Source organism: Rhinolophus ferrumequinum, chromosome 5, assembly GCF_004115265.2.
Source record: "Rhinolophus ferrumequinum isolate MPI-CBG mRhiFer1 chromosome 5, mRhiFer1_v1.p, whole genome shotgun sequence".
Taxonomy (NCBI): Eukaryota; Metazoa; Chordata; class Mammalia; order Chiroptera; family Rhinolophidae; genus Rhinolophus; species Rhinolophus ferrumequinum.
Genome location: NC_046288.1, coordinates 33,837,157 through 33,864,034, shown reverse-complemented (window position 1 = coordinate 33,864,034; position 26,878 = coordinate 33,837,157). Strand labels below are relative to the sequence as shown.

The following is a 26,878-nucleotide window of genomic DNA, read 5'->3' as shown; positions in this document are numbered from 1 at the left end:
AAAAGGACATTGTAACTCCAAAAAGACTAGAAATGATAACTCTTTCAGATAATAAAGTTTTCAAACACCTGAAGTGCTATGGTTTAACTGACCCTGCTCTCATTCCTCATGGTAGGATAATGATTTTGCCATGGAAACTGTACATCAAATCATTGACTCATTTCAGAGGGCTGGAAAAATGTTTGGCCCCCCTATACTTTGAGCTTCATTTTTCTAGTCAGTAAATTTTCAGTCTCCGTTTCAGACTGTTTTCTCTTTCTACCAGTCATTTATCAAAGGAAAATAAATGAAACAAAAAACTAAGTACCCAAGAAATGTTCCAAGCAAGCATTTCAAGAAAACAATAAAACATTCCATTTCAAAATGCACTAATATCTAACTTACCACCCATTTACTTCACCACCACCCTCCTCTAAATTACCAAAAAGGACATCAACATGGCTCTAATTCATCAAATATGTCCATGTTTTTGCTGAGTACTATTTTCAAACAAGTAAAGATTTATGATAGAGTGAAATGGGACCAACTAACTTTCTTTCTCAACTTCAGATAAAAGCAAGTAAACATGGCTGTTAGTCTAGGGCTGACCACAGTGAAGGTAAGCAAGACAGGAGATCTGGTTCCAGGGATGCTTTCTCCAGCCTTGTTGATTAGGCCAATTCAAGCAGATGGTTCCTCTCACTTAAGACTTATTAAATGAGTCATGCTGCCTCCAAATGTGTATTTATCCTGGTAGAGAGCATCTGCCCCTGTCTCTTTGGCCAGCATGCTTTCATTATCAGAAATGACCTCCTGTATGTGGTAGTGTGGTAATTCATCCAGTTTCTCCTTCCCGGGTGAGGTTATGATTATACCTGGAGGTGTGATGCTTGACTCAAGTCAGACAAATCATAATTTTTCCTAGGACTTGGACTGGAGATATCACCCCATAAGCAGCTCTCTGTGAATATGAGCTATTTGAACTCTGTAAATGTAAACCAACATTGCCACCACAAAGATGTCAACCCAGAGGAAAGCATAGGCAAGAGGGATATCATGTGAACACATGGATGCTGCAACATCTGAAGCTAAACCCTTGGACTTCCGGGTTAAGGGAGCAATAAATTACAGGCTTTGCTTATGCTAGTTTGAGTTGAGCTTCCATCACTCACAGTGAGTTCTAAATGATGTAGTTTTGATAAACCTGCTGCTTTGCGTCTATCTTTGAAAAAGAACCTTGTCTACGTTGTCTTATCCCTGCCATTTATGGTTTGATCCCACTCTATCTTGTTCCTTTTTAATTTTCTCCATCCATTGCCTTTTCATTCTCATAACTTCTATCCTCTGGTTCCATACCCTCTACTTACAAGCTTTCTTCCTCTTTTTGATATAAAATGGGGATTTCCCCTCTTATCAGACTCCAATCGCAGAAAGGCACATTTTAAAAAATAGTTGTAATCACCAGGTTTGAATGCAGGACTCTGCCTTTCATTTAACATTACCTCAAATTGTGTCTATACAACTAGATGTTCTTCACATCTATTATTCTAATGGCTATAGAATATACCTGTCAACATAATCTATGATGATTTATTTAACCACTCCTCTAGTATATACGATAACTTCTTAATTTATAATGTAAATAATGCTGGAAAGAACACTTCTTTAATGTATAATTTTTCTTTCTTCTAAATTAATTGTGTAGGGCAAATTTCCAGAAGTTTCATCAAAACTAAACTTGATCATTTAAATTTATGTTTCTAATAGGTATCAAGTGATATATCGTTATTGGTTTAGTTGTTACCTGGGTATTAACAATATAACAATGGTTCTTCTTAATGTATTTTGTTCCTTGTATTTTCTCTTAAGTGAACTCTCTATTCCTATTCTTAGCCAGTTTAATTCCAAAAGTTTGGTGGTATTCTTACATATTTGGATGAATTCCTTATAAGTATTAAGTAACTTTTATAACACTAATTCTTTGAAATTGTACAGTTAGGGTCTTTTTAGTTTTACATTATTATATATTTTTAAAATTTTATCAAATTCGTCAATACTGTCATCTATTGCATCAACCTTTAAAAAGCAATCAAAATTCAAAAATCAAGTGTTGGTTTTATCCTTGCATCAGAATTCACTACTAACACCAGCTAAATGGAGGGAATTGGAATGACTTCCATGAAAGATAAATATTTACAAATATGCCTTTAAAAATTATATATAATATGATTAAAAAATTGTATTTCTAAGGAATTTACCGTAAGGTAATAACTGAAATTTACCCCCAGGAAATAATTGAAAAGTGTGAAAAAATGTCCATCAGAGTGTTGTTTACAATACCAAAATATTGGAATACAAATACCAATAAATAGGATAGCTAAAGTAACTTACAGTTTATACGTGATCGATTTATGATGTAGATTGCTATGTACTTGACATAGAAAGACATTCATTATGCAGTATTAAATAAAAAAACAAGCGACCAAATAATCTGCATATTGTGATGCCTATTTTTGCTACACACAGACATAATACACACACATATTTATTTGCAATAAATTCATCTAATATTCAGTAGAAACTATTTTTGCTGTGGAATTAATGGAGATTTCCCCCTTCTTTTTATATTTTATATTTGTTGGGTTTCTTTTCCTTTAGAACAGATTTGTATTAATTTTAAAGAATAAATGAAACAATATGACCATTTTCATTTAGAAAAACCAAAAAGGAAAGCTATCATTCTCAAAAGCTGTAATGATATTCTGGGTTTTGTTGTTTGGTTTTTAAAAAATGCTATTGCTTACCCTTTTTAAATTTTTCTTCTTAATAATCTATTTTTAGTATATGAAAAAGATTGAATTCTTAATTTTAAAGATACAATCTCACTTACTTTGTAGTATCATTGACCTTAGGAAATTTGCATAAAAACAACACACATGCCTTGATGCTCATAGTATTTCATTTATTAAAGCTTTACATTTATCTTCTGACTGTTATTATTGAGGCTTTTCCTACAAGTCATCAGTGAAACAGTAACAAATATAGAAAGACTTTTTTCTTCAACAGCTTAATTCATTCTACTAAAGTGGTGACCAAAGTATCCATTTAACATTTGATTCTCTCCTTTCTATATGCACTTGAGTGATCTTATTCCCATAAAACCTTCCTTTCTTCTCCTAAACCTTAAGCTATCAAGAATCTTTTCTGGCAGTTCGTGTTTTTCAGGAGGTCCTACTATTCCTTAAATATCATACCACATTTGATCTTTCTTTTAAAAAACATATTTTTTAAAAATTTCTGACAAAATTTATTATATCCTAAAGTATCTTTTTGTTTCTAATCTCCCATGCATACAAAACATAAAATCATAAATTTAATAGGAAATTACATTTAAAATTGTTCAGTTTTTAATTTGTTATCAATTTATAATAATATTAAATGATTTTATGAAAGTAAAGAAAAATCAATCTACTATATATGTATTTTTAATAGTCATGGAATGTAAAGTACAGCATAGGGAATATAGTCAATAATATTGTAATAACTATGTATGGTGTCAGACGGATCCTAGATTTATTGGGTAATCACTTCATAAGTTACATAAATGTCTAATCACTATGTTGTACACCTGAAACTAACACAATATTGTATGTCAACTGTAATTGAAAACTAAATTTTAAAAAATAATTTTTAAAAGTTAAAAAAATATGTTAAGTATAGAAATTTATAATTCTCATAAAATTCTAAGAAGCAAACATAAAGATAGTAAGTTTGTCCAGCATGAAAGAAAAACTATACTCGTCAAAATCAGGGGTAGTATATATAACATAATCAGGTTTACATGAAAAAAAATATTTTAACACAATGAAATGTACTTTATCCTAATACTGTCCAGAAGATAATTTAATCATTGCAAAATGTGAAGGAGAAACGAGAAATGCGAACTACATTAAAGAGGAAGGGAAAAAATTGTATCACCACCTCAAGGAGCATCGTTATTGAACATCAGTATTAAGAGGGGATGAACGCCTACCAATAGGGAGTTTCAATTGATATAATGCCAGATGAACCCCTCTTTGATGAACTAATACTGAACATAACAGCACTGACTCACTGTAGGAATATATCTACCAACGGATCTTTTTTTTCAACAGTGAGGATTCGTTACACCCACCCACATCCTCTCCAAAGCTTAACAGAGCAACTACATCGGGACCCTGGTGAAAATGAGAAGAGGGAGGAACATGGCCGAGGAGGGTGCCATGACATCTCATTTCCAATAATATACTAACCAGTTTATAGGGACAGAGTTAGAATTCAAGAGCAAATTATTTCAAAGGGTCCCCACTGCCTACAGAATGTCATTCAAATGCCTATTTGCAGGCCCTATGTGATCTGCAATTTTAAAATCCCTTCTCAGTGCTTTATCTCATCACTTCTCACACTTCAAAGTGGGCTACTTTTGCCGTTTATGCTTCTACTCACATTGATCCTCTAAAGAGTCTTTCCTTCATTTCTTCCAACTCTAAATTGACCTATATCTCAAGGCCAAGATCAAAAATGGTTTCCTCTATGAATGACAGTATTCTCAATAACTAGTACCTACTATATCCCAGGTACTTTCATGCATTATCTCATTTGTCTTTGCAACAGTGCTGTAATATAGACACAACTGTTACCTCTATTTTAAAGATGAGGTAGGTAACTCGCCAAGGTCAAACAATAGTGAAGAGGTCAGACTCAAACGCAGGAAGTCTGAATCTAGAGCTTGCGCCCTTACTGCTATACTCCTATACTGATATCCTAAAGTGCTTTGAACTGAGTTTATTATCTGATTGCAGGGTATTGGTTAGAATGCTGTGACTACAATAACACAAAATTCTGCTTATACTGGTATAAACAATGAGGGAATTTCTTAGCTCATATATCAGTTCCCCAGAAAGGTCAGTTCCTTTGCTGGTTACACTTAAGTCATCAGATCAACAACCAAATTCCTCAAGGAATCACACTCTTTCCATCTTTCTCCTCCATCCACCTCTGAGTGCTGGCTAGGTATTCTAATGGCTACAAAACGGCTGCAACAGCTCCAGGGATCACATCTTCATGGGCCAATGTTCAAAGAACAAGTTTTTAAATTTCTCATTAATGGAGAATTTTTCTTTCTCCTGAGGTTTCCTCCTTGTAAAGGGATATCAGCGTCTCAACCAGGCCTTTCTTATCCCTGGGAAGGTGGCATGATTTATCTAACTGGTAAATTTAAAAGAGTAACTGGGAATGCTTAACTCAGTTCGATCTTCCTCGTTTTTTAGGGAGCAAACCTATCAACCAAGAGCATAAGTTTTCCTCTGCTTCTCCAAACAGTAATTCTTCCCTGAGCAGCCCTTCTAAACGGGAAAGCTGCTTCAGTGAAGCTCTATCAGTGACTACCTAAGTCTGCCTGAGTCTGGGGGTTCAAAATCAGTACACCCATTTTGCTAAGAAAATTAAAGCTATAGCCTCCATCTTAGTTTCACTGATTAAAAAATAAAAAGTGCTATATTTACTTCCACATTTATTCTCTATTTTACTTCTCAACTTGTTCAGAACTGGGAGGAGAGAGGTGCTATTTATAGGGGTCCTTTTAAGCACCCCAAAACTTAGCAGATATCCATGCCTCTCTCATTGGCCACAACTAGGTCTTACAATCTCACTCCTAAGCCAATCCTGGCAAAGGAATGAAAACGTCCTAATTAGATTACAATTAGGATATACACAAGTCATGTGGGAAAGGGATAGGGACTAGAAAAATATTAGGACTTTGTCAGTAGAGAAAAGAAGAAAAGGCGGCTGTAAGGTAACCTCAGATCTGCTACTATGTGACCTGGGGATATAACTCATGTCTTCTAGCACATGGAAGTTGAATTCGGTTGCATCTCTTCTAATATCACATACTTACGGCAAATATGAGAGCAAGCGATAGAGAGAGAGAGAGAGAGAGAGAGAGAGAGAGAGAGAGAGAGAGAGAGAGAGAGATTCTTGTTAGCCACTAATTTCAGGTTAGTGTTCCTTCTGTTCCTCTTCTCTCATCTCTTAGACCAAGTTCCTTCTGGGTTACAGGAAAACTCAGTACAGTAAGAACACCAAATACTAAGTATCCATTTCTGTTAATAATTCTCTCCTGCTCACTATTACAAAAACATTTCAAGAATGTAAGGTACAAGGAACTATGAAACCTGCTCTCCAGTGTAGAAACCCTCTTCTTCCCAGTCCCTTCCCCACCCACTCAGTTTTCCTTTGGAGGAAAGGGATGACATAAATTTAATAAATAACCAATCTTGGGAGCTGTCAGGAACAAACCCAAGTGCCTCCTGGGTACTAACAAAAAAACTTTTTCTTACTATGACAGCTTTGCCCTTTCCTCCTTCCTTTCATTTACCTTATAAACTGTGGCAGCCTAAGAAATCATTGCTAAGAAGAACTTAGCTGGGATACCAGAGGCTATGCACTTATTTTACATAAAACTGCTCAGATTATTTGTTTAATTATTTTGTGCCAATTTTATGTTTAAATGTCCCTTCCAGTCACAGAAAAAAAATGCCTGCCATCCATATGAAATTTTCAAAGCCAACTTTTCTTTAGACATTTCTCATTCAAATTCCAAGAAAACATTAGTTTAACTCATAATTGTCATTTGATATTTACATATTATCTTTTCCCTTAGTAAGCAGGGGGCTTTAAAAAGTAAGTAAACTATGACAAGATTATACCATAAGTTGCCATAAATGAGTGACAGTTCTTTTCTAGGGGATATATACATATGCATAATAAATGCGCTATGAATAAAATAAACATGTATATGTATATATTTTGCAGTTAGAAACAGACAAACAGACAAGAAAAACAAAATGAGGTACCAGGTTGTAAGGCAATTTGGAGCGAAAATGACACAAACTCACAAACTTAAAAAATAAATAAATAAATAAAAAGGTGTGGGGAATGTATGCTCTGACCAAAAGATTTGAGATACATGATCACGCATAACATAGTTTGAACAAATTCATATGGCTGCCAAGCTCAGTTGCATCTTCTAAATTCAAAACAAAGTGTAAGATATGTGTTTCTTAACTTAAACATCTGTTCCTACCACAAGAATATGAATAAGAATGAAAGTGCCTATGGATTATTCATCAATAAAAGCACAAAATCTCTTACATTATTGCTCTCACACAAATGTTCTAAGAAGATATGAATTCCAAAAAAAGGAAGCTAGCACATCTGATTATGATGCACACTTTGCAAAAACCCTACAAGGAACAAAGGTTCATCTGAGCCACCTAGAACCCAATTCTCAGCACCCGACACCCAAGAGTACAAAGTTACTGCCTTTGAAGAAACGTAGAAGAGAAACCCTTCACTGTACTCTGGAGTCAGAAGACTTCCTCGTCGTCTCTAAAGGCTTCCTTAGGCAGAAATACACAGCTCTAACCTTCAATCCATGCAAGAACCCAAATTAGAAGGCCCCTTAGAAGTCATCCAGACTAAGCTACCACTATCTCATTTCTAAGACTGATTGTCCAGTCTCCACTTGACCACCTCTAGTTAAAGGAAGCTTATTACTTCCCAAAATTTATTCCAGTACCTTGCACACTGATGATACGCTACTGGTTTTCTGCAAAAAACATAGCTTTTACCCCAGAATAAGTACATTTTCATAAAGAGTAGCCTCCCACTTAAAAGCATATTACTCAGTATTTAAAAATAAATGAAGAGGGACCTGAGGCATTAAAAAATGATGAATTCTTGTTAAGCTATAACGAAAAACAGCAATATCCTACAATACCCAGTAGTACTCTTAAGGGAAATTAAGGAATAGCTGATTTTATTGCTTCCCTTCTGAGTATACCCACAGCATGCCAAGTAGTCCACCACTGCTGAGAAGTAAGGTGTTTAATAGTAGCCGCTGACCGAGATTCACTAAATGTTTAGGGGGACTTGGACCACATAATAGAGAAAGCTTCCAAATTTTCTTCATTTCACTTCTCCATAAAATCTGTACAGCATGTTGGTGAGTACCAGCACAAATGCAAGTCTGAGACATTTGCTCTTCTAGCTCTTTTGTGTCAAACAAGAAAGTAATGCTATATATAGCACACCAATTTTTTCAACACTAGCACTGAAGAGCTCTAATTGTCTTCCTTAATCCTCCTTAAACCCAATAAACAAGGCCTACAGATTAGACCACAGGTTCTCAATGTTTTTCTGCCACAACATAAGCTATAATGGATAACACTCCCACAGATATATCAGATTTTGACAAGAGACCAAAAATATTTCGTAAAAATTGTAATGGATACAAATCGAAACCACAATGAGATATCACCTCATACTTGTTAAGATGGCTATTACCAAAAAGACAAGAGATAACATGTGTTGGCAAGGATGTGGAGAAAAGTGAATCCTTGTACACTGTTAGTAAGAATGGAAATTGGTACAGCCATTATGGAAAACAGTATGGAAGTTCCTCCAAAAAATTAAAAAGAGAACTACCTTATGATCTAGCGATCCAACTTCTGGATATTTATCCAAAAGAAATGAAATCAAGATTTTGAAAAGATATCTGCACTCCCATGTTCATTGCGGCATCATTCACAATAGCCAAGATATGGAAACAACTTAAATATCCATCAACTGATGAATGGATAAATGAAAATGTGGTACACATATACTTACAAGGGAATATTATTCAGCCTTAAAACAGAAGGAAACCCTGCCATTTGCAACAACATGCATGGAATTGGAGGACATTATGATCAGTGAAATAAGCCAGATGCAGAAAGACAAATACTGCATGATCTCACTTATATGTGGAATCTAAAATAGTTACACGGTACTCACAGAGCAGAGAGTAGAATGGTGGTTTCCAGGGGCTGGGGTGAGGATAAAAGAGGGAGATGTTTTATAGTTAAGAAATACGAAGTTTCACTTATGCAAGATGAACAAGTTCTGGACATCTAATATAAAGCATTGTAACTATGGTTAATATACTGTATTATATACTTGAAATTTGCAAAGAGCAGATCTTAAGTGTTCTCACCACCCAAAACAGAAAAAGGAAGGAAGGAAGGAAGGAAGAAAAAAAGGAAAGAAGGAAGGAAATGGTAACTAAGTCAGGTGATGGGTATATTTATTAGCTTGATTGTGGTGATTATTTCAAAATGTACATGTATATCAAATCATCAAGTTGTACATCTTAAATATATACAATTTTTATTTGTCAATTTTATTTGTCAAGCTTCACCTCAAAAAAAGCTGGAAAAAACTTTTAATGGAATATGTAAGATTGATTGCTGGTGAATGCTCCAGTATAACTCCATCCCATTTCCTTTTATTCAAGGAAACACATTGAGCAATATTGGGAGAGTAGGATTTGCTCGGTTGTAACAAAGATGATTGTTCACATTATTTAAACTAACAAGCAAATAGCAAACTCAGGTACTCTAACAAATTATTTGTGACATTTCTCACAACTGCCAACAACCTACAGTGAGCCTTCACCTGGGGTAAGAACCATCCATGAGACTACAATTCAAGTTTAAGTACACAAGTATGTTAACAATTTTAAAGCTATAAAGCTTCATGGTCCAGTATAGTAGCCATGAGCCACATATGATTATTTAAATTTTAATTTTAATTAATAAGTGAGCAAAATTTTTTAATGAACAAAATTAAAATTCAGTTCCTCTGTGTCAAGTACTCAATAACCACATGTGGGCCGTGGCTATCATACTGGACAGCAGCTATGGAACATTTCCATCAGCCAAGAAAGTTCTATCGGATAGCACTGCGCTAAGGAATCTTGGAGAGGATCTAATCTAACTCTCTCATTTTACAAATTTAGAAACGGAGACCTCATTTCATTCAAGTGACTAACTCAGTGCTACACAGCTCATCACCACGGAGCCAGGACCCAAACCAAGACACCTTGGCCTTTGTCACGCCATCGTTTCCACATGACATCGTGTTGCCACCTATGATACGAGCACAGTTCTGCATTCTTTCACAAGCTTGCTCTCAGTCAATCCTCGCATCAACTAGATGAGGAATATAATCCCCATTATAGAGAAGATGAAATTGAGACTCAGCTGCATAAAATATCCTACCTGAGGCCACAGAGCAAGTCCGTAGCATAACTGAGATTCAAACTCCAAAACCTGGATCTTCCACTGTGTTATACCAGCTATAGTAAACACTCCACATTTTTAATTATCGTTGGAAATTTCTTTCAAGTGTGCTAAAAGTGAGTGCCTCATGATTCAGTTTGTCAGCATTTCTGAGCAAAAGTATTCCAACAAGGAAAATACCAACACTTAACACTTTTGATCTAAGGGAAAAGAGTAGTTTTGTACAAAATTTCCAATCATAACTATTTTATAGCAACAATAACAACAGTTAACCTTTCTTGAGCATTGTAGGTCACTTAGCTCTGGGCTATGTGCTTCATATTGATCTCTTTTAACCTTCACAACAATCCTGTGAAGTAAGTAGTTCATCTCCATTCTACAGATGTAAAAACTGAGGTTAGGAGTCCATCCATCTCCAGGAAGACCCTAATAAAGGAGAATTGTTTGCTTGTGGTGATACCAAAAGAAAGTTAAATTCTTTTAACTCAGAGTTGAAAAAGAACAGAAAATATGTGGAAATTTTGAAATACAAAATTTAATTTCCTCCTCTCACTCAATGCCCATCACAGCTAAACATATTAACTAGGTAGTTTCTTTCCGATGTATTTCTAACTTAACAGTCACACTCTCTTCCACAAGGGCTGCCTTTAGAGAAAGTCCTGAGAGCCCAGGAGTGCAGAGGTATTATGGGGTAAGAAGCACACCCCAAAATACATTAGTCAGTGTTTCTCAAAGTATAGAAACTTGCTCGGTATTTTGAGTCCCTTCTGGTAATTTCTGACCTGAGGAATGGGAAGAAATGAAAGATAGAGAATGTTAAAGAAACAAAAAGGGAGGCCCCTGAAGTCAGTACATAAGTGAGAGATAGCTACATATGGCTTAGAACCAAATCACCCCAGAATGTCACCACATGCCCATAGAGTTATCAAAAGTTAGGAAACACAGCCCACTGTTGGGTGTGTGTGTGTGTGTGTGTGTGTGTGTGTGTGTGTGTGTGTTATTTTTAAGATGGAAGGACCCCCTACATGTTTCTTGCATGGTGTGGTGAATTTCGTGCTCACTAGCACAAAAGAGCCTCAGTTAAATGGGAAGGGGTTAGCCAGGGACAGTTGGCTTTTGCAGATCAGGAGAGAGACTGGCAGAGACAACTGCGTGGCAGGCGCTGCAGGGAGGGGTTGGGCACACAGGATTGAAGGTGAAATAAGCTAGTGTGTTTGGAGATAACAAGCAGGCTGGCTTGGCCGTGAGAAACACCATGCTCGGAGAAATGGCTTCAGAGTTGGAACTGAGTTTGAACCCTCTCCTCCTCTAGCGCTGACTAGCTGTGTAATTGTGGACAAGTGACCTAGACTTTTTGAGCCTCGGTTTCCCTATCTGTAAAGACAAAAGCTATTTCCTGACTGTTGAGAGTATAAAATACGTAGTAAGTGTTTAATACCTGTCTTTCTTCCTCTTGGTTGGTAAAGAGGATTTGTCAGGGTGGAAAAGCACATGCCAGGCACTGCATCTGAATGTCTTCCCCTCATTATCTTCTTACTCGACAAAAACCCTCCAGGAGAGGCTTTATTTATCCCATTTCACACAGGAGGTGATAGAGATTCGGGAAGGTTATTTAACTTGCTCTAGGTCACAGAGCTGGTTTGCAGCAGATGAGGAAGAATCGAAACAAGGTCTATCGAACTACAAGGGCCATGAATGTTCCACTGTATCTGGCAGCTGCCTAGGCAACAAGTGATGAGATTGACAAGGTATCAGTGGGAAGAATCCTCACAAGACAGGTCAAGAGTTAGCAGCTAGCAGCCAGTGCCTACATCCATCCGTGTTCTCATTTACTTGATATGTTTTATGGAATTCTCCTGGGTAAGGCTGATGCCATTTTCAACCAGATACACTCTCCACTTCTGGTTACTCACCTGAGAAATGAAAGAAGCTCAAAAACACCACATCCGTGCCCCAGTTTCCTCACCTATAAAATGGAGAGTTTGGACTACATGATCTCTGAAGTCACTCCTACTTCTAAAATGCGTGTGGGTGGAATTTACAGGGTTTGGGACAGGGACACCACACCACCGTCCTCAGAGCCAGCTCCCAACTGGGAAACCTCTTATAGTAAATATTCTGTCACCCAGAGAGTTATTTAATGCTAGCATAGTATAGAAATGTTCTTAAACTCCTTATTTTAAATCAAAATACGTAAATGTGCATTTACTCATTTTCATTGATGGAGGTGCAATGTCTTTTCGTAAGACCGGGTCATGCAGAGAGAGAGCAGCAATGAGTTATGCAATTAACTAGCTCCACAGTGTATCATCTCCATTTCCATTGTGAAGTTCCTTAAAATGGAAAGAAAACTTAGTGATTGCAAATAAATCCAAATGCAGGATTTCTCTCGATTTTTGTGTTTTCCCCAATCTTCTATAGTTGTTTTTCCTCACACTTAATTTGACAGCAAATTTTTAGTGACTCACCTCTATAGAGTCTTTTTAAAGTATTCAACATTGTTTCCCTAGAAACAAGAATGATATTTCTTTTCACATTTACATTTCATCAGTTTAGTTAAACTATAAGTCAGATTTTGTCATTCTTCTCTAGCTCCTCCAATGGCTCACCCACCTTACTGAAAGGACAAATTAAAGTCCATGCAAGATCCCACATTCTCTGTCCCCTGCCCACCTCTCTGACCTTATCTCCTGTCACCCTACCTTGGATCACATACCCCAGCCACTTTGACCGCCATGCACTTTTTCAAAAAGCCAAGCAAACATCCGCTTCAGACTTCACACCTACGGTACTCCTTCTTTGAAATTCTCTTCCCCTGGGTATCTGGGGAGCCAGCTCTTATAATCAGGTCTTTGTTCAGAGATCACCTTCACAGTGCGGGCTTCCCTCTCATCCTATTTCAAGGAGCCCTCTTTGCTCCAGCCAGCCTTTACTGCCTCTCCACCCCCATATTGTTTTTCTCCACAACACTTATCTGACATACTATAAATTTTACACACTAGAATTTTTTTTGAGCTTCTTGAGGGCAAGGATTTTGTCTGTTTGCTCATTGACACATTCCTACTGCCTAGAAGAGCAGGTGCACAGTTGTCACTCAATAAAATGTTTGTTTAATAACAATCTTTATTATTGTGATACGTGTATTGCCTTTCTGACTGAATGGCATACCTATAACAATAATTACATAACACTTGAGGAGATTTAGGAACAAAAGTAGCAGAGTCTTGGTAAACAAAGAAGCCAACTGGAAGGGTCAGGAGTGTGCGGGTGCCAGAGAGCATGGCCTACTGTCCCTAGGCAGCCACAAGCCGGGACATCAGCTGGGGCATGGAATGGCGGGGAGCAAGACCACCTGTCAAATGCAAATGGACTACACAGCTTCTCTTTTAACTTGGTCAAGTACCTCTCCAAGTACTTGATACTTTCCTATTCAAACGTACAATGACACACAACAGTATCAAATATAGAAGATAGTCCAGCCACTTTTCTTCAGGCAGAATAACAGAAAGAAGACAGATTGTTTTGTTCTGGTCCACCCCTTGATGGTCAATGACCTTGAGCAAATCTCTTAACCACTCTCTCATCCTTAGTTCTTTATTAAAAAGGGGAAGGGTATAAAATAATATGTGACCTGCCTGTTTCAGTGGTCTATTGTATTCAGTGGTCTATTCAGTGGTCTATGTAGATAAATCGATACCTATGAAAATATGTTGAAAAATTTTGAAGCAGTCTGTACAATAAGCAATCCTCTTTGTATTAACATGGATAACTGACTTGTCAATAATAGCTACCAGAGTTCCCCAAAACTGATGATTTACTTTATAGCACATTGGTTTTAAAATGAATCCTAAAATGTGTTAAAGAATACACGGAAGGAAAAGTAGGCTTTTAAAGGCATGGAATAAGAAAGAGAGAGGAAGTGGTATTCTCCTGATTCTTTAATAGAAAAACATAAGGAAGAAAAAAACCACAAATCTCCAGTGCAGTAACAATATTACATAAAGTTCAGATTCAAGAATATTACTGTGAATATCCACGATTATCTAGACTCTTGGATATTTCAGATATTTCTCATCCATTTCAACACCACAAAGGTAATCCAAGATGACATTAATATCACACATGTCAATAGCCGAATTTACATTACAAGTTGTAATGTAAATGAGCAAACCCTTTCCAACCATCTCAGTTCTGTTTTTATTATAGCATTTATTAAACCAGAATAAAAAAGTGGTGAAGAATGACTTGTCACACCATTTATTAGAGTTGATGGAGCATAGACAGTTTTTTCAATAAGGCTTTAACACACTGTTATGCACCATAGTACATTATTAATGAAAAAAAAAAGCATGAGACTTGCCTCCGCTTTTCCCCCAAGTCATCCCGACTTTAAATTCAAAACCAATTCTACTCTCTATGGCAAAGCTTCAGAGATAGAAATGTTAATTTGTTTGTTGTTTACCAAATCTTAAATCCATTAATTCCAAGCAATAGTCAGGAATCCTCCATATAGTACTCAATTTAATAATCATACTTTTTTGGAGGCAGTTCAAAGGAAGAAGGCAAATGCAACAGGAAGATAAACAATCTGTGTCCTAGTTCATATCTGACAAGAGCATGGGATCTAATTTTCTCTCTGATAGAAAGCACACAAAGGACAGCTATGGAATGTAAATTGTGCATTGGGGGGTTAAATTTTTCTTCCAATATCTGAGTATACAAATGGAACTAATTCACTCTGGAAAAAGTATTAAGTAATTGAGTATGATTGTTCCAGGATGAGGGATAATCCTCAAACTGTGAAGGAAAATAAACATTATTTTACAATGTTAGGGTCACCTCACTCACTCAGTAACCTCAATCAGGCATTTTACATTCAAAAGAAATAAACCAAAAGTATTAAAAATGACCTACCGCCAACAAGGAACCCTGATAGACACAAGCACCTGTGGGGGGAAAAAAAAACAAGAATTACAAGAGATGCATAATAAACCAACAGGCACTGTCCAGTCAGAATTAGGCAAAAACTGCCTCTAAATGCATCGTAATCTGGAAACTGAGCCTTTTTCCAAAATATTAAAGGTTGGGGCATTCTGCCCCTGTGGAAATAACCCCACACACCAAAATAACAGTTCTTGGACACACATGAGGCAAAACATCATTAAAACTTACTATTTGAGTTTTAAAAAAAATGTATTTATAAAGCATGCTATAAATATACTGTCTATTTTCATTTATGATAAATCAGCAAAGCCTCCATAATCCAGTACCATTTTACTTATCCAGGCTTCTCTGCCACTCTTTGCTTACACAGATTCTCCAATCCAACTCATGAGGCCAATTTAGGATCCTGTGATAATCCTTTGATAATCTCATTACTTTTGCTCATTTTCCTTTCCTGCAGAGATGCATTTGGTTTATTCAAGTTCATGGAACATGATCTCGTCTCCTTCATGAAGCTTTCCAGCCCACAGAATTATGCTCAGTGTCCTTTGAGCTCTTTGTGCTACAGCATCCGTGTGTGAATTCCTTCTTGTGTGCTTCCTTGTGGCAGCCTTGCTAAGGATGTGGAACGATCGCATCTACCCCACTACCTGTGTTTGTATTCTTAGGACAGGGACTGCTACTACTGTTTCCCTAACTCTTCACATAGTAGGCATCCACTCAGGTATCTGGTTGATCATCTATTACATGCCTTTAACACAATATGTTCCTCTTTAGGGATATTAAAACATTTTACACCTGAAACAATAAACTACATAGAAGAAAACATAGGTACTAAACTTATGGACCTTGGGTTCAAAGAGCATTTTATGAATTTGACACCAAAGGCAAGGGAAGTAAAAACTGAAATAAATGAATGGGACTATATCAAACTAAAAGCTTCTGCACAGCAAAAGAAACCATCGACAAAATAAAGAGGCAACCAACTGAATGGGAGAAGATTTTTGCAAACAGTGCCTCCGATAAGGGGCTAATATCCAAAATATACAAGGAACTCATGAAACTCAACAACAAAAAAACAAACAACCCAATTGAAAAATGGGCAGAAGACCTGAAGAGACATTTCTCCAGAGGACATACAAATGGCCAATAGACATATGAAAAAATGCTCAACATCACTAATCATCAGAGAAATGCAAATAAAAACCACAATGAGATATCACCTCACCCCAGTTAGAATGGCTATCATCAATAAGACAAATAGTAACAAGTGTTTGAGAGGCTGTGGAGAAAAAGGAACCCTCATACACTGTTGGTGGGAATGCAGACTGGTGCAGCCGTTATGAAAGGCAATGTGGAAGTGCCTCCGAAAATTACAAATAGAATTACCATATGACCCAGCAATTTCTCTACTGGGTATCTACCAAAAAAATCTGAAAACATTTATACATAAAGACATGTGTGCTCCAATGCTCATTGCAGCTTTATTTCCGGTGGCCAAGACATGGAAACAACCAAAATGTCCTTCGATAGATGAATGGATAAAGAAGTTGTGGTATATATACACAATGGAATACTATTTGGCGGTAAGAAAAGATGAAATAGGACCATTTGTGACAGCATGGATGGATCTTGAGATTATAATGCTAAGCAAAATAAGTAAAACCAAAAAAGCAGAGAACCATATGATTTCACTGATATGTGGTATATAAACCAAAAACAACCAAAAACAAGACAAACAAATGAGAAACAAAAACTCATAGACACAGACAATAGTTTAGTGGTTACCAGAGGGTAATAGGGGAGAGGGGGGTGGTAGATGAGGGTAAAGGGGATCAAATGATGGTGATGGAAGGAGAACTGACTCTGGGTGGTGAACACACAACGGGATTTATAGATGATGTGATACAGAATTGTACACCTGAAATCTATGTAACTTTACTAACAATTGTCACCCCAATAAACTTTAATTAAAAAAAAACAAAAAAATAAAAAACATTTTACAGGAGAGTGGTGTAGACTGTAGTTGGTTGGGGGGAAAAAAACCCTTCTATTCAGCTCCTGATCTCCAAGATTCACCCTCTTTGCATTCAGTTTATTTTACTAATGGGCTGTAAACGGACACTTCTTTATATTTTCTACTCTTTAAGCACCAAATAGAAAGCAACAGATAATTTGCTTCTTTATGGAAAAGAAGGAAGAATTTGAATGGGATAGCCTATATATTCTGAATAACTAGTGTATCATAAAATAAATCTTTTCCAAGTTTTATATTTGAAAACAATACAAAATTACCATGCTAATTTAAAAAGAACACACATGTTCTCAACCAATTTTTGAACAGCACAATAGGTGATGATTTAACCTAGAAACACATGGGTAGTGTGCTAACAGCTACTCTCAGAAATTGAGATTGCAAAACAGATTGGACTAGCAGAAGCCCATCTTGACAATGTGCCATCCTTGGTGTCCAAAGAGGGAAGGACACATTTTACTACAGTGAGTGGCCTCTAATAGATCATTCATGACATGTCAAAAATATCAACTTCTCAAGAAAGTACTGGCCTATCTTATCCACCAATAATGGAATTAAGTACAATCTTCAGAGAAAATGAGATCGCTATTTATACTTGGGGCTTGAATCAAAGATCTCTGTGGGCAAATTTATTGAAATGACTTTTGTGCCCTTGACATTCAAATAAGAATGACTTCAGATAAAAACCTTGGGAAGAAATTCTTCCTAACGGTCTTATTTTTCTTTAAGAAATTCTTTTTCCAAGATTTAGTATTTCAGTCTATGGTATGTCATATGTCCTTATATATGGTATGGTATGGTATGTCCTTATATATGTAGGATATATATATATATATATATATATATATATATCTCCTATATACATATATAAAATTATATACAATCATATATGATATATATGCATATGTATATATAAATAATCATCTATAGCTCAAATAAATATATATAAACACAATTCATTTCTAAATTAAATGGACATATTTAATTACTTCTGATGTTTAAAAATAAACATAAAGATGACTTAGGTGCAATTTAACCTTTAGAATAAACAAACAAAATTTAACCATTTGAATAAGATCATCCTCAAATAATTTTAGGATGGCCCTCCTCTATACAATTACCTTCTACGAGCCAGTATCTTTTCAAATCTCCACAAGAAATCTTAAGAAGTAGTATCTTAAGAAGTAGCCAAGTACCCACATCAAAACCCATTTCTGGAAGTTTTAGATGGATATTACAAACTCACTGCAACATAAAAAATATATGTACAAAGCAGCAGTCAGTGTGGCACCATCCTTGGTTAAGCCAAATATCTGCTAGAGAAACAAGTCAAAATGATGTGTAACTATTAGTAAATTCCATCATTAGGAAAAGGACATGACTCAATTTGGGTCACTTGATGATGGACAATTCCAAAAGAAATAAGCTTTGCCTTCGGAGGGCTTTCCTAAAACAAAACAGCTCTACCCGGAAGGCAGCTGCACAAATGAGGCTCCATTAACACAGCTTCCAAAACCTCATTTCTACTCTCTAGAGAAAAGAAAGCATTCCACTGATGCTCAGTCCTATCAAACATTTATCACCACCCCTGGCTAGATGCAGTCCTCCAAGCAAGCGTATTTCCCCCCACACTGGCCCATGCTCCACACCCGCCGTTAGATAAAGTCAGGAGGTTTGCCGGCATCAGGTACCGGGGACAGCTTAGGGTTCTGCACCAGAACAGAAGCCTTCTCATTAATCTATCAACTCATAATATGGACACCAAAGTCATTCACTCCACTCGTCACTTATTTTCTTAAGGAATACTGAAATGACTGCAGCTCTACCTGAGGTTTCAATTTATGACTTTGTTTGAACTTCAAGTAAACTTCTCAAGGTGAATCTTGACAGATGGTACGCATCTAGAAGGACAAACAGGCCCTCTTCAAGGGAAAACAGGAAACATGAGACAACAGGAGCTAGAGTTCTCTGACCAAGAACTTTGCCAGTTTCGGGACACCAAATACATCTGAGATGCTCGGTAATTTAAGTTCTAAAACCCTATGAGAAAGTGCATGAAGTTTTGCAGTGTGACGTGATCATATACAGTGCAAAGAAGGAAGCTGAGATCCTGAGATCTTCCTCCCATGTGTTTGGCTCCTTTCTTGCAGGTCACATAGGTAAAACGTTACTTCATATTCATATAAATAAGTAAATGTATTTTTTAAGCCCTTTTGCACATTATAGTGTACTCTTTCATGAGGTGCCTATGTAAAACCTAAAGTTTTCAGAGGAAATTTGAGATATAATTTGCACCAGTACTCACATTCTACAACTGTTCACTGTAGAAACTGTAACTGGTAAATTGGGTAAATTAGAGAAGTTAAATCCAAGGGCCACAAAATGTCAGGCCCATTAGTTGAAAGAAATCTTGGCAGATATGACCATAAGATATGAAGAGATTTGGAAACTATGGTATCACAAAAATACGATTCATTAGGAACAAGCAGCCACAAGCTGGCATTTAAGTGTTCGAGCTTTATGTTGTGTTGTAATTCAGCGTATGGCTTGTGCACTGTGGAATACTTAAAATAGAACTGTTTTCTGGAGTGACAGGACAGCTCACATCCTGATTATCAACCAGGATTCAGATCAATTAATAAAGGAGTTAAAATGAAAATGGGCCAACTGTTTTTGAACTATCGTAAGATTTGGCACATGACTCCAACTTTGCCATGTTGAAGTCCCCTCTCCTGAGTCATGTGGTGGCGTATTTTATGACTACTTGTGCCTGAGCAAAATTGAGTGATATTGCCACTCAAGTCTATAGCAGTGAATACTGTTGTCTGTGCCCTCATTTAAAAAATGTATATGTGGTGGGTAACACCCAGACTCCAATCCCCAGAGAAGAAATGTACTATGATTGAAATAAGAGCCTACGACAATGCAACAGCTTTTCATTTCCACCAGCAGGTAGTTGCCAAAGCCAAAAGATGCCAAGTTGCTTTACTCAATATTGGGAAATCTACCAAGGACCAATGTTCCAATATCCCTAACTGCTAGCTAGTTTACTTGTATTAACAATTTCTGGGTATTTAAACTCCTGAGGGCAGGCATTATGATATTTTTATGTCTGTATCACCCTACCAGACATAACCTGATATATAAGCTCTCAGTAACAATTTGTAGAATGAAAGGATGAAGAGACAGACTGTTTTTCCCAGCCAATGTCTTCTCTTCCTTAATATTGAGTTTTAAGCATTAAGTCTTACACAGAAGAAACTCTCCAGCCAAGAATGGAACCAAATATGCTGATACACCCGTTAATAAAATACACTATCTATCAAATGATCCTTTCCAGTATTCTGTTAATGGCATTTATAGAAAAAGTCTGGAAGATTGTGGGATTGGCTAAAGTCGCATGGTGAGTGATGGGACACAGGCTAGAACGCAGTTCTCTTAACCTCCAATCCAGTTATCTTTCCCTATACCCAAGTCAACATGTTCTATCCAGTGTAAGTTCACTGGATTTCCACAGATGAACATAACTCAAGATGTGCTTCTCCGGAAAATGTCATGGCAGAGCTAGTCTAATGCAGAAAGCAGCTATGTTTGCTAGAAGTTCCTCTGTAACATCTTGATTTTATAAAGTTCTCAAGTCATAGTAGTTCATCAGCGTGGCAATGTAAGACAATATAAATTATCACTGCCAATAATTTGCTTGTAAAAATTCATTTTTCTTTTAATAATTAAAATTCAGAATGAGAAAGATGCAACTGGCCACAAATAAGACAGCAAATGTTGATCTTTCTTTTCCTATGCTGGGTGATTAACAAAGTATTTTAGAGCTGTCACCTAGCCGACTTCTGCATTTGGTAAATGACAGAACCACAGCCCAAAAAAGTTAGGTGGTTCATTCAAGGTCATACAGCAGTTTATCATGGAGGCCAGTCTAATCTTAATTCAAAAGAATGTGATTTGGCAATAGTCATTCATCTGACCAATATTTTTTAGCACCTACTGTACACCAGGAGCTGAGTTGGAGACATAAAAATAACTAGGGCACATCCTAGCCCCTCAGTGAGCACACAGCTAAGGAAGAAGGAAACCACACCTTTATCAACAATAATTGTAGAACTATTAACTGGTGTCCTAGGAGCATGTATGACATGCTCTCTGAGCACCGAGAAGAAACAATAATTATGTCATAGCCTGATCAGCAAAGTGTCACAGGGTAGGTCACACCAAGAGAAGCACACATGTGAATACTTCTTTTCCATTTTTAAAAATCATTGCCAAGGGTAATAAGAAAAACTTGCAGAAATCTCTGTGATATTATACTTAAAAGCTTTCCATCCTTGATCCCAATGCTCTTATTTTTAAGAGATAAAGAAAAGTCTGACAGACCCAAATCAAAGGTCTCATCTGATGACAGCTGATTTGGGGGCTGTAGAATTGATATCACTTAAATTAATTAAATGAGATAAAGTATGTTCAGTGCTTAGCATAGTGCCAGGCAAATAACGCACTCAATAAATGCCTATATTCATCATTCATTCATTCAATATTAGATAAGCATCATTATGACTTAGATGAAACTCTCAGACATCTATCAATCCAATTTGTGAAATGATTCTAGAATGGTTTGAAGGTGGGATGAAACAATAAGCAGCAAAGTTTCCAAGAAATCTTTGGAGGAATAGCGCCCCTCGCGCCCTGATCTCCTTCTCCCCCATCAAAAGGCTTTGGAGTTTCTTAAACTTTGCCCAATATATTAACCAGTCTTCTAAAGAGTGAACCCTGCAGTCTCTTAATAATAATGGCTTTTGTAATTCAAGAGATTTGGTTCTGAAAAACTGCCTCGTTCCAACTGCCCCCTGGTGAGCTATCAGGGAGAGAGAGCACGTTTTCCGCGTTACTGGGATATGATTCTAAATAAGAAACTGCCACCACCACGTGAAAACGTAAATTTTTTAGGTCTCAAGTTCAGATTTGGGTGGCCTGGGTTGACTCTAGCCATCTGGCTTATTATCATAATTAAGCCATATAAGTTTTGTGTGTTTTTTTTAAGTGTGCACACACGCGCACATACACAATAAAGACATGTTTCTACAGGTTATGCCTTGTTTGAAGGAAGGCTGCATAGGCCCCAGGCGTGCTTTTCCTGGGGTTAGTACACACTTGACATACTTCCCGGGAGGGTGCAGGCAGGTGGTACCTTTAGCCACCAGAAAGTCCCCATTGCTTTGCATGGACTTCCAAGGCAACGCCACTTTCTCCCGGAAAACTAGCAAGGAAAAGGCAGATGCCCTGGTGGCTGGAGGTCTATCCAAGGCAGGGCTTTGTCCTCCCCGGTGCCTCCCGCCGTCCGGACTCCGGCGCCGGGGCTCCCGCGAGCCCCCCTCACCTGGCACCAGGGCAGAGAAGGCGCCCCGCCCCATGCCTGCCGCCTCCGAGGCTGCGGCTCAGATTTGCGGTGGGGCAGGTGAACTCTTCTTCCCGCAGCTCTATGAATAATGAATGGGGCTGCGAGTGGAAACCTCTCGAGTGCCGGGTGCTGTGGGTTAAGCCGTCTTGGTCTCAGCCCGCTGGCGCCCTTCCCCCTCCCCAAGCACTAGCTAGGTGACTTTCCCAGCTCCTCGGAGCAGGTGGGAGCTCACGGGCCTGGCGTCCCAGGACCCGCCATCCCAGGACCCTCAAACTCTTGATTTACTTATTGATTCATTTAATTCCCAGAGTCCAGCTTGTTTTTGCTATCATGGCGACAATTCCCACAGTCTTCCTTCTCTCTCCCGGCTCAGGGGTTTTCCAGTAGGTGGGAGCCCCGGAGGAAAATCTGGAGACCGAGGACAAAGTAAGAGAATGAAGCAAAACTTATTAACCACTTGTTTTCCACGGCAGGCAAGCTCGTGCCTCTCTGTACTGGGGAGGTTTCTTTTAGTGCAACTGATTTGCCTTCGTCCAAAACACGCTCTAACCAACTAGTTATAAAATCTTTACTGGACTTTATGGGAGACTTATCGGGACCAGGAGTCGTGGGGCGGAGGGGGGAGAGGGCGTAACGTACTGGATTGTATGTCCCATAGAAGCAGACGTATTTTTACACAGGTAAGAGCAATTGCTCGCTCCTCACCACGCAGTTGTTTTCCATTGGGAGCAGCGGGGAAGTGGGGAGGAAAAAAGAGAATCCGATTTCAGGATGCCACCTCAATCGGGCACCTACCCACACAAATACACTTAGGGCAGAAAGGGAGGCTGTAGGCGTGCTTGTAATCCGAATGTAAAACAATCGGGAGTAGAAATACCAGAAAAATTCCACGCCAGTTCCACTCCCACCCACCCATCCCAGAAAACTTCCACCCGAGCCACAATACCGTAAACCTGCTGGGCTTTTCAAACAGCATGATCACACACACACACACACACACACACACACACACACACACAAAAGGCACCGTTCTCTCACCTTCAGAATGAGGCAATACTGCAAATTCCGCCAATGCTAGGGCCACCCCGAGCCACACTTTCAAGACACCCATTGCTGCTTCAGCACCCACGCTGCAGGAGCCCAGCCTTCAGCATCCAAGAACCGGCTCACCGCCAAAACGCTGGCTTCAGCGCCCCGAACCAGAGCGCACGGAGGGCGGGGGGACCGCCGACGATTACCTCCTGGGAAATGAGACGGTGCACGGACCGAGAGCGACACTCACATCTGCCCGGAGGCGCCGGGGCGGACGGGGAATTCAATTCACTCACTGCCCAGCTGTCCAGCGAAGCAGGACGCCAGCGTGGGCAGAGCTTGGGAGAATAAAAGAAGAGGCAGAGCGCAGTTCTCCGCAGCAGTCTCGCCGGAAAGTTGCGGATCACCCGCTGGTCGGATCTCCCAGCATGTCCCTTAGGCCTGACCCGTCCGCTCCAGGGTCCCCCACCGTGGAGATCCTGGCGCTGGTTCGAATGTAGCAGCTTTTGAAAGTTCGCTTGACACTCTCCCTCCGCGCCGCGTCAGCAGCGGGGGTCGCCAGGAGCTGGGAAAGACCCGCCCACCCCTCCTTCGTCGCCCGGCTACCCAGCTCCGCGGATGTTGGCCGCCGGGGGCCGCTCGCAGGAAACTTTGTGCCGCGCTGCGGGCAGCTCCCGGGACTTGCCCGCGCTGCAGCCGCACGGCGCCGCCTGGGGCTGCGCTCCCTGCAGCAGACTGTTGGAAAGCTTCCGACGAAAGACCCCGGCGGGCGGCGCGGGGGGCGCTGCTGCTACTTTCTCGCGCCCGCCCCTCGCCTGGGTAAGGAGGGCTGCGGGGGCGCGGCTTGCTCCAAGCTAACAGCCGCCTCTGCACCGAGCACCGAGGAGCTGGTCTGCGGGGTCGAGGTGTGATTACGGGCGTGGAGGCGGAGCCATAATTTTAAATGCACGGAGGAAAGAGCTACAGAGGCTGGAAAGAACGCCCGAACTCAAAGCCACTGGTACGAGAGAGCCCGGAAACGCACAAAATCAGGGCCCCTCCGTATCTCCGCGTTTAAAAGACACACGGGCTCCGCCTTCCTCCCCTCCTTCCTCCCTCATTTGCTCTGCTTGAAAATGGACCCAGGGACTCCGAGCTTTGGCAAAGATTCCAGAGAGTCACGTGGGGAAGGGGAGAGGCGAGGAGGGGGTGAGGGGAAGCCGAGAGCAACCTGATCCCCTTATTCATTCTGCTAGAGTTCAGATTGCCTTTGTCTGGGGCGGGATCAAAAGTGGTCACACCAGGGAGGGGTGGGGTGGGGAGAAGATGGCGTGGTCTTTGCTCTGGCACAGCGAGGGCCTGCGAACCTGGTCCACACCGTCACTTGAAGAGGGACCCATTCTGGAGTGGGTATGCCCACATTCAAGGGACCTGGCGCTACCCCCACCCCTCTACCCGCACCACTCCTGCTAGACTAAGTGCGTGAGGCGGACCTGATCGATCTTCCTCACTCTGGCACCCTCAGTCGTCGCATCCTGGGTTTAACCAGCAGCCTGGGAGTATCTTGGCATGTAGGTCCTAGTGGGGCCTCCCACCGCGAATGCACCTTTACCTCTCCTCTACGCGGTCTTGGCGCGGTGACTCCAGCCGCGCCCCAAATGCCAATGACTAGAAAGTAAATGTCAGGGCAAGGCAGACTCCCGGCGCATACTTGAAGAGCAGAGGCCTTGATTCTCGGTCACGACTAAGTGATGGAAGCTATTTTTATAAGACCAAATAAAAATAGCTGATCTAAAGTTAAGTATTTTATAAGATGAGAATGGTGGCATCTGAGAGATGCTGGCTGGGTTCTACCAGCCCAGAGAAGAGATATCCATGATCCTTCAGTTGACTTGTGATGGACCAACCTGTTGGAGGGGCGTTTGTCCAGGGAGTAGAGTTTGTCCAATCATTGAACGCCAAGAAGTGAAACAGTGGGGGTCCCACATGTTTCCAGTCTTCACAACGACCATAAAGAGGCGGGAGGTTCTAATTCGCACTGGTGCTACTTGGACCAATTCGCTGTTCAGAAAAATGCATTAAGTTGTAACTGAAAGATCCCTATGATTATTACTATTTAGCCAGAGCAAAGAGGGAATCTCTGGCAACCTAGCACTGATTTTTGAGTACTGAGAAGTCACTGGGGTTCTGTAACTCAACCTCAGTCTCTCCTGGGCTGTGGCTGTCTCAGGGGCAGAGACTGTTTATCACCTTTGTATCTGAAGCACATAGTAGGTGCTTATTAAACATTTGTTGAAAGAATGAGTGGAGCAAAATAGTAAGTCCCTGAGAGCAGTGGTCCTGTCAAGTGGGGTTGGATGTCTTAAACACTCCACTCAACAAAGAATCCCCTCCCCTCTTTTATCTAGAAAGTTGATGTTTTCTCAATCCCATGTAAAGTGCTGTAAAAACTCAGCTTGGAACACACTCCGTCAACCATGTTACCAACCCAAACCCCTTTTTATAGAAATTTTGTAGCCACCACTGACTGGGAGTAACTTAGACAATTTGTTCTTTCAAGAATCAATTTTATTTTATTTAAAAAATCATACAATCATGGCACTCAAATTAGTCTCAATAAGACATCTGTTATTCTTGTGCTAAATGCAAATGTGCTGCTTTTTAAAAAGGAAAGGAAATGAAAGAAGGAGGGGAGGGAGGGAGAACAGCACCACCAAGTTGCCCTGAATGCCTTATATGCTATATTTATACCTAACATTTCCCCCTCCACCACCAGCCAGCGCAGGGCACACTCCCTCTATCCCAACTAGAGAGAGAGCTGGTAGCCCCACAGTCCCTGTCCCAAGATGGTTGAAAGGGTCAACCAATAAATCGGTAATGTTAGGCATTTCTAGCACCCTTCTATGATCATTTAAATTGTTGGGAAAAGAATTATATTAGCATAACCTGTTTCATTATGACGGAAGTTTTTGTGAGCATTTTTATAGATATGCAACTACTCATAACTAGCTTATCTCTAATAAGCTGTTACTTATGAATGCTTCAAAAACCAATGCTTCCACTGACAGGAAGTTGGCAGTTCACTAGCCACAGATATGTTGGTCTATATCTTCAGTGTTTTTCATTCACATGCCTGGATTCCACAACTTCTGTTAACATGTCCCACAGTATCTCCTTGGCTTGGCCCTGCTGTCCACTATTGACGTTTCCCTGGCCTTGTTGCTGCCTGTTTTGGGAAATTGATTTATCAATTACTGCTGTAAATGATAGTAATAACAACAACAATAACAGCTAACACATATTGAATACTTTGTGCCTAACACTGCACAGTTTCCCATTCCA

General features: G+C 39.5%; 1 protein-coding gene across 1 annotated transcript in view; it reads right to left on the bottom strand.

Moving 5' to 3' along the window:
• Positions 1-24,081, bottom strand: part of FRAS1 (Fraser extracellular matrix complex subunit 1) — a 421,740-nt gene extending 397,659 nt beyond the window's left edge. The window contains exons 1-2 of the mRNA XM_033106538.1: positions 23,564-24,081; positions 15,054-15,085 (exon numbers count right to left, since the gene is read on the bottom strand). Coding sequence (XP_032962429.1) covers positions 15,054-15,085; positions 23,564-23,636 — 105 coding nt within the window. The 5' untranslated portion in view covers positions 23,637-24,081. The remainder of the gene's footprint in view (positions 1-15,053; positions 15,086-23,563) is intronic.
• Between the last annotated feature and the right edge of the window lie 2,797 nt (positions 24,082-26,878).